At 40.8% G+C, this 16532-nt stretch overlaps 1 protein-coding gene across 1 annotated transcript in view; it reads right to left on the bottom strand.

Annotated features, from left to right (window-relative positions):
• Positions 1-247: 247 nt before the first annotated feature.
• The window catches only part of ZNF704 (zinc finger protein 704), a 98132-nt gene continuing 81847 nt past the window's right edge, over positions 248-16532 (bottom strand). Inside the window, exon 9 of the mRNA XM_030495266.1 lies at positions 248-16177. Within this exon, the coding sequence (XP_030351126.1) occupies positions 16066-16177 (112 nt within the window). The 3' untranslated portion in view covers positions 248-16065. The remainder of the gene's footprint in view (positions 16178-16532) is intronic.

Genomic DNA, 16532 nt, shown 5'->3' with positions numbered 1-16532 from the left:
AAACCACAGTCATGAGCTAAAGGCTGCACTTCAAATTCACAGGGCCAAAATTGAAAATCAAGGGCCACGTTCCTGGCTTGTGTGTCTCAGCTCATGTTATGGTGTCTAAATATCTGCCTTAGGAAAGGAGCTCAGTGCTGTTTGTAATGAAGACGATGCAAAGGCTAACACTGACTGGAGCTGGTCCTTGGTTGATGCGCTGACATTTGTGGTTGCAAAAGAACTAAGGTTCACATAAACAAGTAGAAAAAGTTATACACAAGGGTTTTATTACATGAATAATTTGACATACTCTGCGGTAGTCAGATACAAGTGCATTTAATTAATGTTTTGTGGACATCATAACAGTCGGAGTATTTCAGCTGAACAGTCAGTATTTGGCTGAATTCAAGCCAGTGCAATTTATGACATAACCATAAACAGGAAGTTACAGGTCTACAATGAGGTTAGACTAGATAGCAACAGCATATTTATTGTCACATCAAAGCATTACAAAGTATGAAAGCCCAATATTTCAACTATCTCTAAAATGGTATTCGTACAAACCTGTCGTAGATACCTAAATGTAAGGATTCATCGCATCAGTAATGGATCACGACTTTATTTTGGGGAGTTATTTCAATAACCAAAACTATTTGGGGCAACAAGAAGAAATGTAAACATCTGATGGTCCTTTGAAAGTCCCTTCTGAGAAAATACAATGCGTGCCACAGGAAAAGTGCATTCTAACTGGTGTGTCTGCTATGGCCAGTGTGACTCAAGTTCACATAGCACCAGGTATTTATCCATTTCTGCAGTAAAAAGTTAGAAAATCTTCGTATTAACTCAGAAAAAACAAAGTCAAAAGGTTTTTTTCTTCTTCTTCTTTCTTTAGAGGAACAAGAATTAAATTACACCCCCCCCCCCCCCCCAACATTTAAACAGTTACCTCTTATGTACAAAGGAACCAACAGCTAGCAAAGCGCATAGCCACTGAACAGTCTTTATTATCTTTTTTCTTCAGGTTCATGTACCTGCATATGAGAGTTTATTTACAGGTGGACAGGTATCCACAGAAGTAATAATCAGAATACTTCTATTTGGCTAAAAGTTGTATAAAAAAAGACAAAATGCTTTTTTCAAATACTTTCCAAATATATATATATATATTAAAAGTATTCAGTATTTCCATCAGTGCCAGAGTTGGAAGCTCTTTCTCAGTTTAGAAAGTTAACTTTGTGATAGGAAGGGACAGCAGAGGACTGACAGTTGCAGTCCAAGCTTTGATTTGAGGGACTGCAGCTGGAGCTACACCAGGCCCACGGGACAGTTGCAGGTTGCAGAGAAATGCAGAGCGTCTTTCTGTTGCTGTTATTTGTTCTGTTATTCGTTATATTGTTTCTGGTGCATCCCGGTACCAGAGATGTGCCAGCTCCAAGAGAGCCTCCCGGACCAGTCTGAGCATCCCTACAGCCACCTCTGCCCAACCCTCCTGGGCAGGTCCCCCCCTGACAGAAGTGGTCACTCCTATGGGAGATACAGCAGCTGACAACCCCAAAGACCTGCCCTCAAGCCTTGTTTTCAAGTCACTGGGTTCTTGGGTGGTGTGGTCAGGGCCCTGCAAGGAATATGTTTTTCTATTGAGCAACATACAAAAAGCACTGCATTTTTCAAAAAGGACAGTGTTTAAAAAAACCAACCCAAACCCCTCCGAAGTAGTGGAAATATTCTTTACACGAATGAACATCTAGCATGGGCAGGTAGCTCAATAAAGGGGAAAACATGATTTTCATACTAATTCCTGTAAAGAATATAAAATGGAAGGCCTTAGCCTATCAAATACAGATACATACTGCGAAAATAGTTTTCAATTAAACATAACCTAGAAGAGTGCACACCTCTGGATAGATAAGAATACTACTGCCTTCATACTGGTATCAAATGTTTAAATAGTTTGCATATAAACAGAATCTTTCTTTGTTGTTCACTCCAGGCTTGCTTTAATCTAAAGCAAGGATAGTCTTAATACTTCTATTTTTAATTTTCTTTTTTGCTGTAGGATAAACTGTAAGAAACACACTTCATCAGTTGACCAGGCTGGGCTGATGTACAGCAACAACCCAAAATTTAAGTAAGAATGTTGCATGCAATACCTTTTTCATTCATTTAATTGCACAGGCTACAAGAACAAGAAAGATACCCATTTTTCATCGTTCTTACTCCCTTCCAACAGATGTTACACTAAAACCAAGGTCTGATCCTTTGTCTCTTACACATCCCAGCCCTGGAGTCCGGTCAATGATTAGGATGAAGGATTGAGTGTTTTGAGCAATACATCATCTGAGGCAGCAGGTCTTGGCCATGAGACCACAATCCCTAAGGAGCCATCCATGCATCCTAAGTGGTGTGCTGGAGAGCACTGTGGAGAAGTGGTGGTAAGAACAAAAGTGGGCTGGTAGGGTGGCTGAAAAGGCTCTCCCGAGAGGGAGGATCATGGCTGCAAGCCCTGTTTGCAGTGGCCTCCTCCTTGGCATAGCTTGTCCTAGTATTGCTGCAGACTCCTACTGACCCTGTGTGAGAGAGCAGCTCCTGGTCCCACTCTGCTGCCTGAGCCTGAGAGATGCTGAGCAGAAGTGCAAGAGGTGCTGGGGCTGAATGAGCACAGGTACCCCATCCCTCTGCTTGGATATTCTGGGCCTGGGATTCCAAACTGGTCCCCCAGAGCATGTGAGACCCCTGTTTGGCCACAGGCCTTGGGCCACTCTGCTCCTGGTGAGCTGCAGCTCAGCACACCTCCATCCTGCACCTCGGGCTTTTGGAGAGCGGAAACAAGACAGGAGACAAACATTTGCTAAAAGAGATAGGAGCACCTTCAGCTCCCGAAGTTTGGGGGTTGCTAACCTAGGGGAAAAGGTTGGAGTTGAATTGGTTCAAGGTACAGTATGCAGCTGTATGGAAATGCATAGTTTGTATGTATACATTCATTTACAAAGATCAAAGGAAGGTTCTTTGCTTTATCAGCTATTGTTTTCAACAAAAATGCAACCTGAAAAAGCTACAGGAGACCAGTTAAGCACACAGCCGGGGAGTCAATGGTAGCTGAATGGCATTTCCCAAATAAAGCATTAGCTTCTTTTTCTTCTTGCCTTTTTTGAGATAATTTTAAGTAGTTTTTCCATTCAAAGACTGTTGTTTCTGTAATAATAATGTGTAATAGATTTGGGGATTTTGAGAGATTCCAATTTAACTGTGGTCATTTGTGTATTGGCATACCCTGTTCGGAGGTTTATTATCAAGAACAAGCCCTGTAAGACAAACAAGCAAACCAACAGGAATCTGCTTTTAACTATGGTGTGCGAGCTAGATTAAAGCACGATTCTTCTCAAATGCTGAATTGGAGTTTGGAGACAAGTAGTGCTTTTTGGCTTTTTTTTGGCAATCGCTGCGCTAGTATTTAGAAAATCCTACAAGTTTGCTCACTTTTGCTTTTATTTCAGTTAACACTTTGGAACCTAGCTGCTTCCCATGAGGAATGTCTATTGTCCTGAGCATCCCTGAATGTACAACAGTACCATACCAGGCAGGATGGGCTTAAAGTCAAGGAGAAAACCTAGGTTTAAATAATCTACCTTAATCTTGTTTTCCATTTGTGCTTTTTCTGAAGAAAAAAGCTTTCTGCTTTTTCACTTGCTATAATTACTAAAACACAGTGGTTTGCTCCTAAAGACAGCTCTCACACAGATCACTGGTTTTGTTAATCAGTATGTTCTATAAACATTTAATTCAGCAGTGAATTGACTTTGTTCATAATACTTCATGTTTCTTCATCTTCTTAACTTAGGAAAAAAAGTGGTTAAAACACTTACTAGATTACTTAGATTCTTCCTTGCAATTGTTATTCAACCATATCTGTGAAAATTGCACAAAGGCATTTTTGAAGCTAAAAAAATAATCAGATAATCAGGAAGTGCATGGAGGAGAGTACATTTATCAAAGCCTATTTTGCAATCTACATGAAGAAACATTGCCTGTAGCTAGTGACCTGATCATTCACTGGGAAATGAAACAGCAGAAAAGATTTTTTCCATACAAGCAATGAAGATTAGACGTGCAAGAGGATGAGATTTGCTCATTCTAAAACCCAGTGACCAGAAACAAACTATTCATTACCTGAGTGAATGAGCCTTGGGTGACATGGTCTAGTGTGAGGCGTCCCTGCCCGTGGCAGGGGGATTGGAACTAGGTGATCTTAAGGTCCTTTCCAACCCAAACCATTCTGTGATTCTATGAATTACTTGAATAACTCGAGGAAAAAAATACTCCTTCTCAGTTCTTATAAGAAGTAACTCTGACCAAAGCTGGTTTAGTGCATTAATCAAACTCAGGAGCAAGTGCTTAGCAAATTAGTAATTCAGTAGTCTTTCTTTAACGTCTCACGTGCAAGCACATTCTTCTTAGTATTTGCACTCAATTGGTTTCATAGACTTTTAGGCATTAACATTCACATTGCTCATTTTGCAAATGTTTTTAAGAAAAACATTCAGAATGTTTGGAGCATCATGACTTGTACTAAGAACGATTCCCTATGCGTCTGAAGTCTGTTGGAAGTGCTCTTGGTTCAGCAGGCAGAATCGACTCGGATGCAGACACAAAGATTTTAACATCATTTTCATAAAAAGGAACAGCAACAGGGAATTTTGGAGAGCCCAAGTCTGTATGTTCTTGATGTAGCACTAGAACATTTTCAGTAGCAATAGATTGCAGAGGCTTTTTGATGTGTTATGGCCCCGGTTCTCTGAATTCTGGAGTTCTCCCCAGCTGCTGGTGCTACAGGGAGACAGTGAGAGTTTAACAAAGGTCTGCAGAATGGCATTTTGCTGTGGTTTGTTATCTCAAGAAAAACAAAAGAAAAAGCACCTGCTTCTAAGAAGGTTTCTTCGCTATGTGCAAGTCACTGGCAGCAGAAGTACCTTATCTAAATCTGCTGTGCTGGCTCACAGACTGCCCCCAGAGGGCAGAATCAAATCAGATTGTGATCATCTACATGTAAAAGTCTTCTCTTTTAAGCTTTCCTTCAAACATACATGAAAACAGGGAAACTAGTTGGGCAAGAGATCTGTTATTTGTGCTGCCTGATGGGCTGCCACCTTGGAGTATGCCTGTCACTGCTCTTGCTCCTCTGCCAAACTCAAACTGAATTTTCAGAGACACTCCGTGCTTAGTGCAAAGCTTTCAAGCTTGATTTTTCCACAATTACAAGACCTGAGCAGTGTTGTGCAGCACCCAACTCTGTGGTAGGTTGGTATAGGTGACATTAATCTGTGATTTCTCTTCAGCACAGGTATCCCTGTGCCCACTAATGGCAAGCACAAAGCTTGCATGCCACTGGCGGCGCGCTTGCCATGCTCCAGAGCCTCCTGGTACTCCCTGTAAGGACACCACAGCTTTACAGCATGAAGAAATACCTGGATTTTGCCCATTTTTGTAGGCAAAACTGTAGCTTGATTAAACCCAGCAAGATGATCTACCTGCAGCTCAAGGTGAGACTGTAATCATGCTACTGGAGCTTTTAGTTTTACCTATGGATGTAGAAATGAAAAAGCAGAATGTCTGAAAGCCTCTTTAAAGGAACCAGGGGCTGTGGGATGTGGCTGACAAAACGCTTTTGAAGGGGTTTCACATCATGGTGTCGAGGACTTCAGAGCTGTTTGTGGTCTGTGCACACACACACACCAGCCTGGGAGAGGGGAGCCCAAGAAGAAAGTGAGAGTGTCACCATCTCTCTCTTTCTCCTCTTCACTGGCGTATGCTTTGTTTTCTGGTCACTGCAGACTTCCACTTCCCCAGGTATGATTTGGAATAAAGAGTTTGGACATAGTAAAAGTAAAAAAGGTCTTTATTTTTCAGTATACTCCACAAGATTTGAAGGGATTCTGTGCTGGGGTAGAGTAGCTGTTCTTTGTTTAAAGAGTTTTAACTGGCATCTAAAAATTCTTAAGCTAAACTGCATGCAGTTGTATTAGGGCTGTAAGTTTAACACCAAAACCAGAGGGAAGGTAAGTAAGCTCTTCATTAGCTCATTTAGGAACAAGAAGATTGTCTTTAGGACACTAGTTCCCATAATTAGAGGGGATGAAGGCAGGAAAGACCAAATGGAAATACTATTGTCACCCTGGAAGTGGGTCTGTAATCATAAGAGTTTGGGGAGCTACTGTTTATAGCAGGGAAATATATACTCGCGTACAACTTCGGGTAGTGTCCTGTACTCGTGTGAATTCAGCCTCTCCAGGGACAAGGGGCTTATCAGACTGCCCACTAAACAGCTCTGCATTAGCCTGGTGGAAAATACTATTTCTTCAGTAATTAGGTTAAACCAATTTCAACTTTTCTGTGACCTCTTTTCATTTGAACCTGGCTTATTAAATAGTTTTATATTTCTTTAACCTAGATTAGACTAATTTTGTTAAGACCCGTATCAATTAAACTAATGCAGGTTTTGCACATAAGCAGATCCAGTGTCTAGAACTTTGTCTCCTGCTTATTCATATTCTATTTTAAACCATGCTATCCATTAATGTATTAAATTTACCAAATGGTAAATAATTTCAGAAGCTATAGTATTTCAACATATCACTAAAAACATCTCTGACCTAAATAGTTCATTTGCTGTATTTTATGGGACTTGCATTTTTATAAAAAAATCTTAGTTTCATGGTTAATTTCTAGTTAAAACTAGATTAACAAAAGCCCAACAAGTGAAAAAAATACATAAAGTGCAATGCAGAGCAAATTAAATTCACTAATTTTACACAGAGTGAAAAAGGAAATGCTCTGCTTTGAAAAATAATAACTCAGAAAAAATGGTTTTTAAAAAAATACTTTGTATTCTCCAAACCCACATTTGATGGGAAACAAAGGAAGAACAATATATGTGGACAGTTATTTCCCTTTTGTGACTGAAGTGAGACAAAAGGGTGCATGGCTCCAAGTGCTGCAGTCTTATGCAAGCAGAGTGTATTAGAAATCCCGTATTCATAAAAACTGGGCAGTTTGGCTTTTGTTTTCCTGCAGCTGCTTAAGTGGTGCTAAATTCACCCCCTTCTGTGATGGAAATACTTTTCTTATATGAAATAATATGACTAGCAGAGGAGAAAAAAACATAATTACTTTTTTCGCAGAGTTTAACAAAACATAGTGCAACTGATGCTGGCAGTTACCTTCCTTCAATTAACTGAGGAACCTTTACCTTTTCCCAGCAGTCCCATCACCATTACAGTGATTCTGTAATAAAGAGAGGCTGAAAAACTGCACTAGCAAAGCAGCTGAGGATCTTTCCTACTTGCTGCCATGTCTGGGTAAGACGTACACCCTGATTTTCTGTGGCCCGGAGATCTCGCACAGCAACTTAATCTGCTGTGGAACTACAGTGTTAGGTGAAATGTAGAGATTAAATCTAAAACAATATGGCCCAAACCCCATGATTAACAAAGACGATGTCTGGTTCCTTGCAAATGCCGGGGTGGCTGGTGCTTCGTTAGCAATGCCATTGGAAAGTCCTGGGGCAATGCCCCCTTTATGCAAGTCTACTAATAAAACACACGCTTAGGAAGAGTTGGGAAAGAGCTGGAAATAGCCTCCTTTAGCTGGGGGTCAAACTCACACTGGCCTGGTGTGGGGCTCTTTGCTGGGTTCCAGCAAATCTTGGGGAAGAAGACTCAGCTACGGTTATGAGGCTCTGGAGAGCCCAGATGGGAGCGTGCTCCCACCGGCTGGTCCGGGAGCTGCAGCATGGCTCTGGAAGGAGGGAAACCACCACTTCTGGTTTCAGCTCTGGCAATACTGTAATTTATTCAGTGAAACTTCCATAACATAAAAGTTCTCCCAAAAGTTTTATTTTAAGCTCTGAAAGAAAGAGTATTCTTCAGAAGAGCATTCTGTACTGTGGGTCATGAATGAATGCAGGTAACCACTTCCCTCAGGCTGGACACAACACATGGAGCACTTGCTCCAGCTGACAACATGATGACCATGGTGGTGACACCCTTCACAACAGGTTTGCTATATTGGATCCCCTCCCAGGAATCCTCCCTCTCCCTGGGCCTGCTATCAGTAGGGTGGATTACAGGCTGAATACCATGGTACTTAACAGCTCTTAAATCTGTCACAAAGTGACACATCCAAAGTACTGCCACTTTGGTATTGCTAGAAACTGGGCCAGCATCTTCCAGCGGCCACGCCAATGTGCCTGGGTGCCTGTCCATCCCTCTCACAAAGCCTAACAGCAAAATCTGCTTCTCAAGCAATCACACTCCCAATTACAGCAGAAACAGTCACACGGAGGAAAACCCAAGTGCCTTTGTTCTACACCCCTTACCTGCTTGAGCAGCCCTAGTCAGTGCAGTTATTTATGGGAGTAATTGCAACTCTCCTGAGAAAATCCGTAATGCTTTGAGGGCCCATCTAGTTACAACACTATCTGCATTTTGCTCTTAACTGTGTAACAAGACTTCTTATCAGGCTTGTAATTTAAAAAAAAACCCAAAACAACAAGCCAAAAAACTTCTGTAATTGACTGCTTAAGACTAGTTTCCTCCTATTGGGATCTGATTCTGAGCAATTTTGTTTCAAGTCTTACCTGACTGGCTCAAGCCTCTTTCAACTAACGTCCCTGAATTTGAGCTTGTCCTTTGGCCCTTTCCTGTAAGTCAGTCAAACAGGGAAACAACCAAAGAGCTTTTGTGCAACAGATGGGATTATTCCTGTCTTTTAGTTAATTCTGGACTCTAAGACTGAACAGTAACAGCGATGGAAAAATGGCATGTCGTCACTGTAAGGTGTATGATAGCAAGACACACCATACTTGGCAACCTGTATTCTGTTGACCCCATGGTGCAGATGGAGAGAAAAAATATGTGAGTGGAGCTTTTAGTTTGATTGTTGAAACCCTTTTCATAACTGAACCACGAACCCTTAATGTAATCTTTTCCTATATAACCTCCTTGATGTTACATACCTCTGTGTAGGTATATAAGCTATATAAATTTGCATGAACTCTCCACATAAGATGGAGCAGGTCATGTTGTATGATCTCATTCAGACTGTACAGTGTGATGAAGGAATCTCTCTATTTTAAAAGTTATTTTCAAAAGAATACAATTTCAAGCCAAGCAATCCCAAATCCTGTTTCACGATGTACAAAATGGTTATAAAATTATACCAACATTATAATTTCAGAGAGGTAATAAGATCGCAGTGCTATAAAAGTCAGTTTTAACAGAGTGCACATTTCGCAGTGGTGTACAAACACACACCACTTGTTTCCATAATTTAGCCCTTTGTAAGTATTGCACTTTGTTAATAAGGCTACCATCTATTTCCTTTTAACACTACAAATTACACAGACAACATCATCTCTGGCTTAAAAGCACAGCATTCCTAAAGTTTTTAGGGAAACTTACTTGTATGTTTCCTTGCACACTAAGAGCTCCTATGCCTCCAGTTGCCTGGAGGAGTGTTGAGCGTACAGGGAATACAGATGGAACTACGTACATTTATATAACGTGACCTGCTTGTCATGTGTTGTTTTTCTGACGTGCTTCAATGAGTTCCTTTAAACTTGATGGCAAACGGACACCGTTTACAAACCTAGGCAATGCTTTCACGTGCTCAAGTGTATGGTTAAACCTGCCTTCTTTCTCACTTTCCCTCTGCGATGCAAAAAGTAATTAAAAAACTAAAATTCTCTTAAATTTGTCTGGTCTTCTAAACACAAGATAAGTTGCATAAAATCAGAGAAAGATAGATTGTCTTACAAAGTGCATATTTCAAACAAAGCTGTAAGAGTATGTGCTCTTGCCAAAGGCCTGGTTTCAGAAGAGCATACGAATGTGTGCCTAACTTTAGAAACACTGATAGTCTCATCAACAAACTCGCACACAAAGTTAAACCCCTACTTGAGTGCTCTGATCAATGTGAGCCTACGTTTTACTGCTGGAATACCAGCAGCTCTACCTCTGCACAGCCAAACCTGCTCATTTATAGGTTAGGTGCTCCCCTTCCCTGAAAGATTTGTTGGCTTCACTGCAAGAATTAATTACTACAGCTAAATACTGATACTGCAAATTCTGATGCCAGGTGCTATTTACACTTTTAGGTCCTAATATTGAAGAGCCTCATCTTCATTCGCTTCAGTATAAATATTTGGGAATTTGCAAAATGGAGTCCCTGGACACAGGAGAAAGAGTTGACAGGAAAAAATTATTATGGACCCAAAATAATTTCTTTGCATACAAATGAAGAAAAAAATTGAGAATTTGCATATTATTCCTTCAAAGTACCAATTAACAGGGCTCAATGAAATCTTGGGTTTCCTGAAGCTGATACCTTTGCAGATACAAAAAACCCCCTACCAAAACCATGGTCTCACAGTTTCTTTTAATTCCATGTAGAATTAGCGCTTTGCAAAGTGGGTACTCAGCACCTCCAGGATATCATGCTAAAATATTAGTTTTTTGCTTGCTGAAGTGATTTGGTAAGAAGTAATGCAATTATAGGCAAAGTATCCTTTGACCAAGCAGCTATATAAACAAGAAGCCTTCCTATTTACAGTAGATCTTAAAAGATTTATACAAATGTATAGATTTATACAATAATTAGGATATGGTTCAAGCTCATTTTCTGTATTTTCATATCATCTAACATGGTTTTTTTCCCTATTTGGAACGTCATAAGCTGTAGCGTTAAAACCTTGTTCAGTAATTAGTGCTTCCTTCCAATTTCAGTAATTCAAGTAGTGACATATTGCTCTTTAATTTTGCCTAGGAAAAAAAATATTTGTTAGCCATCATCCATTCAAATAAAGCTACACCCTGCCTTTACAGCCCTCTTACGTTCCCTGAGGAAATCTGCATGAACTCTGGTTTTCTTCCTGTCTTCCAAACACAGTTTTTACAAGCATTTCAGTAACATTTTTTATCCGAGCATTACACATCATACACTAAGTGCTGCACGGTATAACATACTGAGATAAGGACTCCAAAGTAAAACCTGATCTTTTAAAAAGGATTGGCAAATAGTAAACACTAACATTCAAACATTATAAAACATCTGAGTCCATCCTTAACACTGAACTACATCAAGAATTCAGATTTAATCTTGAAACCCATTAGTATAATACTGTGTAGATGCCCAAGTCATAGGAAAGCCAAAACAGAATTTGTATCACTGAATTAATTCCCCTCAAGGGTATACTGGAGATCTCACATTCGGATTCAAACACGGAAGGAAAATAATTCTTAGTGTTGTGTTAAGAAGCAGAACACTGGCTTGTTACTAAATTTATCTCTTCCCTTACGTGTCATCAGCTGGCTGGCCAAATGAATTCTTGCTGTGGGTATGAGCAGGCACAGGAGCAGCCCGTGTTTTATTTCACTTGGTGTCATCGGAAAGAGACTGATTTGTTTTCAGGGTTGTTCTGGCTTCTCCTCATAGATGCAGACGAGGGCTGCTCACATCTAGCAGATGCAGAATGTATTTAAACCCTCAGCCTGATTAATTTTTCTTGGGGATTACTTTCTAGCTATTTTGCTAAAGGTGCCATAAAACTCCCCTGAACTTAGACTAGAACAAAATCTACGCTATGATGCTTTGCAGCAGCCTGCAGTTATCATTGAGAAAACCCCTGATGAATGCAGATTAAATCCCCTACTCCACAGAGGTCTCAGTTCCAGTGCTACCTACCACCTTTCAAGAAGATTGAACAAAGTGTAAATATAAGACCAAGCTGAGACTTCACAAACGTTCCCTTATTGAAATATTTCTATGAAAAGGTGCAGCACAACTTTCTCCAACAGATGACCAGAGTTTGAACCAAGAGAAACAAGCCTCAGTGGTAACCTCTGAAGTCTCTGTCTATAGCTAGCAAGCTTCTGATTTCAGGTCCTATTTCTGAAATGGTGTTTCAACATATTTACAGGCAGGGGAAGAAAGAAACCACTTTGCATTGCCACACTTACAGTGATTGTCCTGAACTCTTGGCAGGGCCACTCTTGCTGGTCCCAGACCATAGCAAGAGAGAGGAAACCATCCTGACTCACCAGGTCAGAATGACTGAAAAATAAAAAGTGAGTGACAAGAACATCTGGGATATTGCATGGAGCTGGAATTGCTCTTACACGCAGGTTTTACAAGAACTTTTGGCCAAAGCTTTGACTCCTATTGTGTTGCCCACCTGGTCATTACCTTCAAAAAGGGAGAAGGAATGAACAAAGTGATGGTGGGGATAGCGAATGGGTGCGAGGAAACTGGGATCATTTGACAGCCGACGTTCATACCAGGCTAGTGATTTGGAAAAAGCAATTCAACAGACAGGCATTCTGCTCCACTTAATCACACTGGCAGGGCATACAGGTCTGGTTTACACAACAACAGATACCCACCAGCTGACAAGTGGCACTGGTTAAAAGTCAGTTAAACCTGCTAGTTGGAATGGAAGAGTTCTTGCTCCCTTTGCATCTTGTGTATCGTGTTACATTTGTGCAAGGCACTAGAGAATCAGGCACATTGTTTTGGGTGGAAATCGTTTTATGACGACGATGATTTGAGTTTGTAACGTCCAATAGCTTCATACAGGAGCAGTTGGAACACAGCGACATTTTAAAAACTGCCATTAAAATTTCTCACTTCTAAAATTATTTTTTCTAGATCTTTGGGGGGATGGGGTAAATGGGGAAGTGGGAAACAGCTTTGTTTAGCAAGACAGCTCCTGAAGAAAAATATTTGAGATCTATACAGTTGATCTCCACGGCAATTTCTGTTACAAGCATCAATACTAGTAAGTGGTTAAACCCAATAAAATAGATCCGTCCATTTTTGTATCTCAGGGGTAAGTTCTGGCTTTTGACATGAACAAACCCACATCCAAATCCCTGCAGCACACAGAGCCTGTGTGATGCATTCAGGTCACTCTTTCTGACTTCTCTGGGAGGTCAGAGACAATGACCTACCTCCTGCAGAGAAACCACAACAGGGGAAATTGCATGTACTGATGATGACAGATGCCCACAGCATACAGCTAGCCCTTCCTTGGGAAAACAGAGAAGCCTGACTCTTCCAAGAGGCCGGTGCAGAAGCGTGAGCTGAATGGACATGAGGAGGACAGCGACGCAGCTTAGAGCAACACAGAAGCAAGAGACTGAAAACCAGAAGAGGTTATTCCAGACGGTGCTGGTACTGCCAGCACATGAAAGGCTTTGCTGACGTTTCTGTTCGCTGCTGGGTGTGTCAGGAGGGCGAAGGGGATCTCGGTGGGAGCTGCAGTGCTCGTGCGACATGAAGTAATCTGAGTTCAAGGCATGAAGCGACTGGTGAGCGCTTCATGCGGGTCCGGGCGGCCGCGCTGCCTCGCTACCGCTATCCACGGCAACTGGAGAAGTGCCTGCTTTTGAATCAAAATGCCACAGCCATAAGATGCAAAACTGATTTAATATAAACTGCTGATTAAACGTTGTGTAAAAACACTGGTAACTGAGCTTTGTCCTGGCAGGATTTACCAAGTATCTTCTGTCCTCTGTTTTGTTAACGCCAACTTTCTATCCCGCTTTGACGATTTGTGGCTTTTGTGCCTCTGTGTAATCCGTATCAAATCTGTACCAGAGGGCAATCTGGTCTGGCAACAAAACCATTCTTCCATGCAGAAATTCATAAAGAATAATCTTATTACAATAATTCGTAAAGTGCCCTCAGGAAGGTGCTCATGATGCCATGACATTATAGAAACAATATACAATCTGATACATTAATTTCCAAAAAAATCTTCCAAAGCAAAAAGGGAAAAAATAAAAGGAGGGGAACAACAAATATAGAGGCAAATACTGTCAGTCTAACGATAGTCAAATTAATTATGGAACACTTCATAATTAGTCTCAGAGTGCTTGTAAAAATGGGGAGGGTGAAACTGGCAGGAGGATCTTGGAAAGATCCCACGTTTTCTAATTCTACCAAAGTAAATGCACCATCAGCAAGCTCCATGTTTGAAGATAAACGACTATGAATTACTATGAGGTATTTTACTAAGGGCATTGAAAAAAATACAACATCCAAAGAAATACCATGACCCACATTTTACTAAGAGGAAAGAAGATAATACAGTGGCTACGTATACCCACGGACCTTTAGTGTCTTGGGTTTTATATTTATAAAGAAAACAATCTTTCTCCTCCCTGCTGATCCCAGATTTTTTTTTTTATATATATATATATGTAACTACATAATATATAGTTTCATGTATATATAATCATACACACATATGTGTATATATTTCAGGGTCTTACTAGATTTCAGAGTCTTATTTTTCTTTTTTGCTTTCTTTAATGACTTAGAGAACACATAGGGCAAAAAATCAAGTAATTGGGTGCATGCAAGCGTGTCTTGCCACTTGTGCATGTAAATCACACCATTTGTAAACAACTGCAGCAATAGTGTGCTCAAATGAGGCATCTGATTGCCCAATTAACTTGTTCAAAGAAAATCAGATGATAACCTTCAGTAGCTCCTATTATAGATTTTACTTCTCAGTACTGCTTTACTGAATTCATAGTGTATATTCTAAATGACTGCATTGTTGGTTTGTGCTTTTACATAGGCATAAGCAGCAATGCACACTTCATAAAGCTATCACGTCAACTTTGGACCAGATTTGAGAGAGCATTTTAGATACTTTGAGTCCCCTTATTTTAGTGAGAACGAGCCACCTTAGACAATTGTCTATCCTCATGGACAGAGAAACTGAAGTACCCAAATCTATCCAAGTCCTGCAAGTAGAGAAACTTGTTAATTTGTGTATCAAAATGACTTAAGAAATGGACTTTTACCATAAATACGTTGCTCCTTTGTTGCTGAACTTCTTTTTCTGAGATGATGTTGTGGAAACAGGGTATTTTCTTTTCTCTACTAACTTTTTGCATCAAATAAATCTTAGCAACTATAATAAGGTGAAAAAAAAAAGCTGAGCAAACTTTATCTTAACAACATTCTCTCAAATAAGAGAAAAGGAAGCAAAGAGCAGAACTGCTGGGCTGGATCGTGTCCCTGAATAGGTATTACAGATAATCTTGGCTGCATTTACCAGTTCTTTATAGGCCTCCTGCAGCAACAGGCGCGCTGGTCCAACTCTTCATCCTCCCTCAGGAACAGGGGAGCAGCAAGACAAGCTACTGGCCCCCCATTATATTCTTACAGGTTTCAAGCAAGCATCCCTGGATTTCTTCTCTCAAGTTCTTGTTGTGACAGTATCTGCTGGTGACTTTCCATTGCTGCTTTTCTTCCTCTAGAGTATCAAAATCCAATTTGGTACTTAAATTACTTCGTTCCACTCCACTGGTCTGTGCCTGGTTTAAAAATCTTCCAGGAGCACTGCTTGTCCTTCTTGCGAATTCAGACTTTGCTTGGCTCCCATAAACAAACAAATGAAAATCCCAACTCCTCCCCACATACCCTTTCCAAAAATAGAATATAATCATGATCATTTGTATCAGGAGAATTATTTAGCAGTCTCCAGTCTTAGTACAGCTTTTGCTGAGAAAACTGTAGCTTATAGGACTCTGAAGTGTTTATTAGAAAGCTTTCAAAAAGAGATCTTTGTTTCATGAAAAGAAAAAGTGTTCAGTTTAGCAAATACAGACGTTCACAGCACAGAGACTGAAATGGTTAAAAATGATCCTAGAGAGCAAGCAGCTCACAGAGTTAGCAAAAAATTTAACTTTTTCCTTTCTTTTACAGAAAAACACTACTAGCTGCTCTGGTTTCCGTACTTAGTAAGACAGATTTCTGCTGTACGCTCTTGGTTTTGCTTGCCTTGGTTTTTTTTCTCTATTGCTCCACACAGGTTTTGATTAGTGCTTTTCCTTGGCTACAAGTGCTTCACTTTGAAATACAAAGCTCTTTTAAAAAAAAAAACCACCCCGAAAAAACAAAACCCGCAACACCACATCACTGGAGGGAAAATGGGAAGTGATACAGTGCAGCTGCAGCAATCTGGTTCTGCTGTTGTCCTCCCCCATCCCAAAATCCTCTGCATAATTTCAATCTTTAGTCGATGAACCTTTGGCAGGCCTTCTTCCATCGGCAGGCAGTACACCACATATCTCTGTTCTCCATCCCATAGACCTTCCGACACTTTTTCCCCTCCCCTCTAGGCTTCCTGTCAGAGAGAAAGGGAAGCTTGTTAACGAGATGCTTTTGTAGCTTTGCTTTATCACCCTAAGATCAGGACAACAATCTCAATGGAGCGCAGCAGGCAGAGAACCTCCCAGCTTCTCACAGGGATTTCGGTTTGAGTCAAGCGGGAGCTGACGAAGCAGACAGACATACAGCGGTGGCTCCTTCTGCTCACCTGGCTTCTACAGCCTCTGAGCCTGCTCCTCTGCTCCAGGGATGACCCCAGGAACATACAAGCCCTGACTTTAGCCAGAGACTAAACCCAGTCTGCACAAATGGTACTTTGGCCAGGGTAAGTGCCAAGCCATAATGTGCAGCCATAGCTATTCTACAGTACA

The sequence above is a fragment of the Strigops habroptila genome, chromosome 1 (assembly GCF_004027225.2).
Source record: "Strigops habroptila isolate Jane chromosome 1, bStrHab1.2.pri, whole genome shotgun sequence".
Classification (NCBI taxonomy): Eukaryota; Metazoa; Chordata; class Aves; order Psittaciformes; family Psittacidae; genus Strigops; species Strigops habroptila.
Note: the sequence above shows the minus strand (reverse complement) of the source record. Positions and strands in the feature narration are given on the sequence as shown.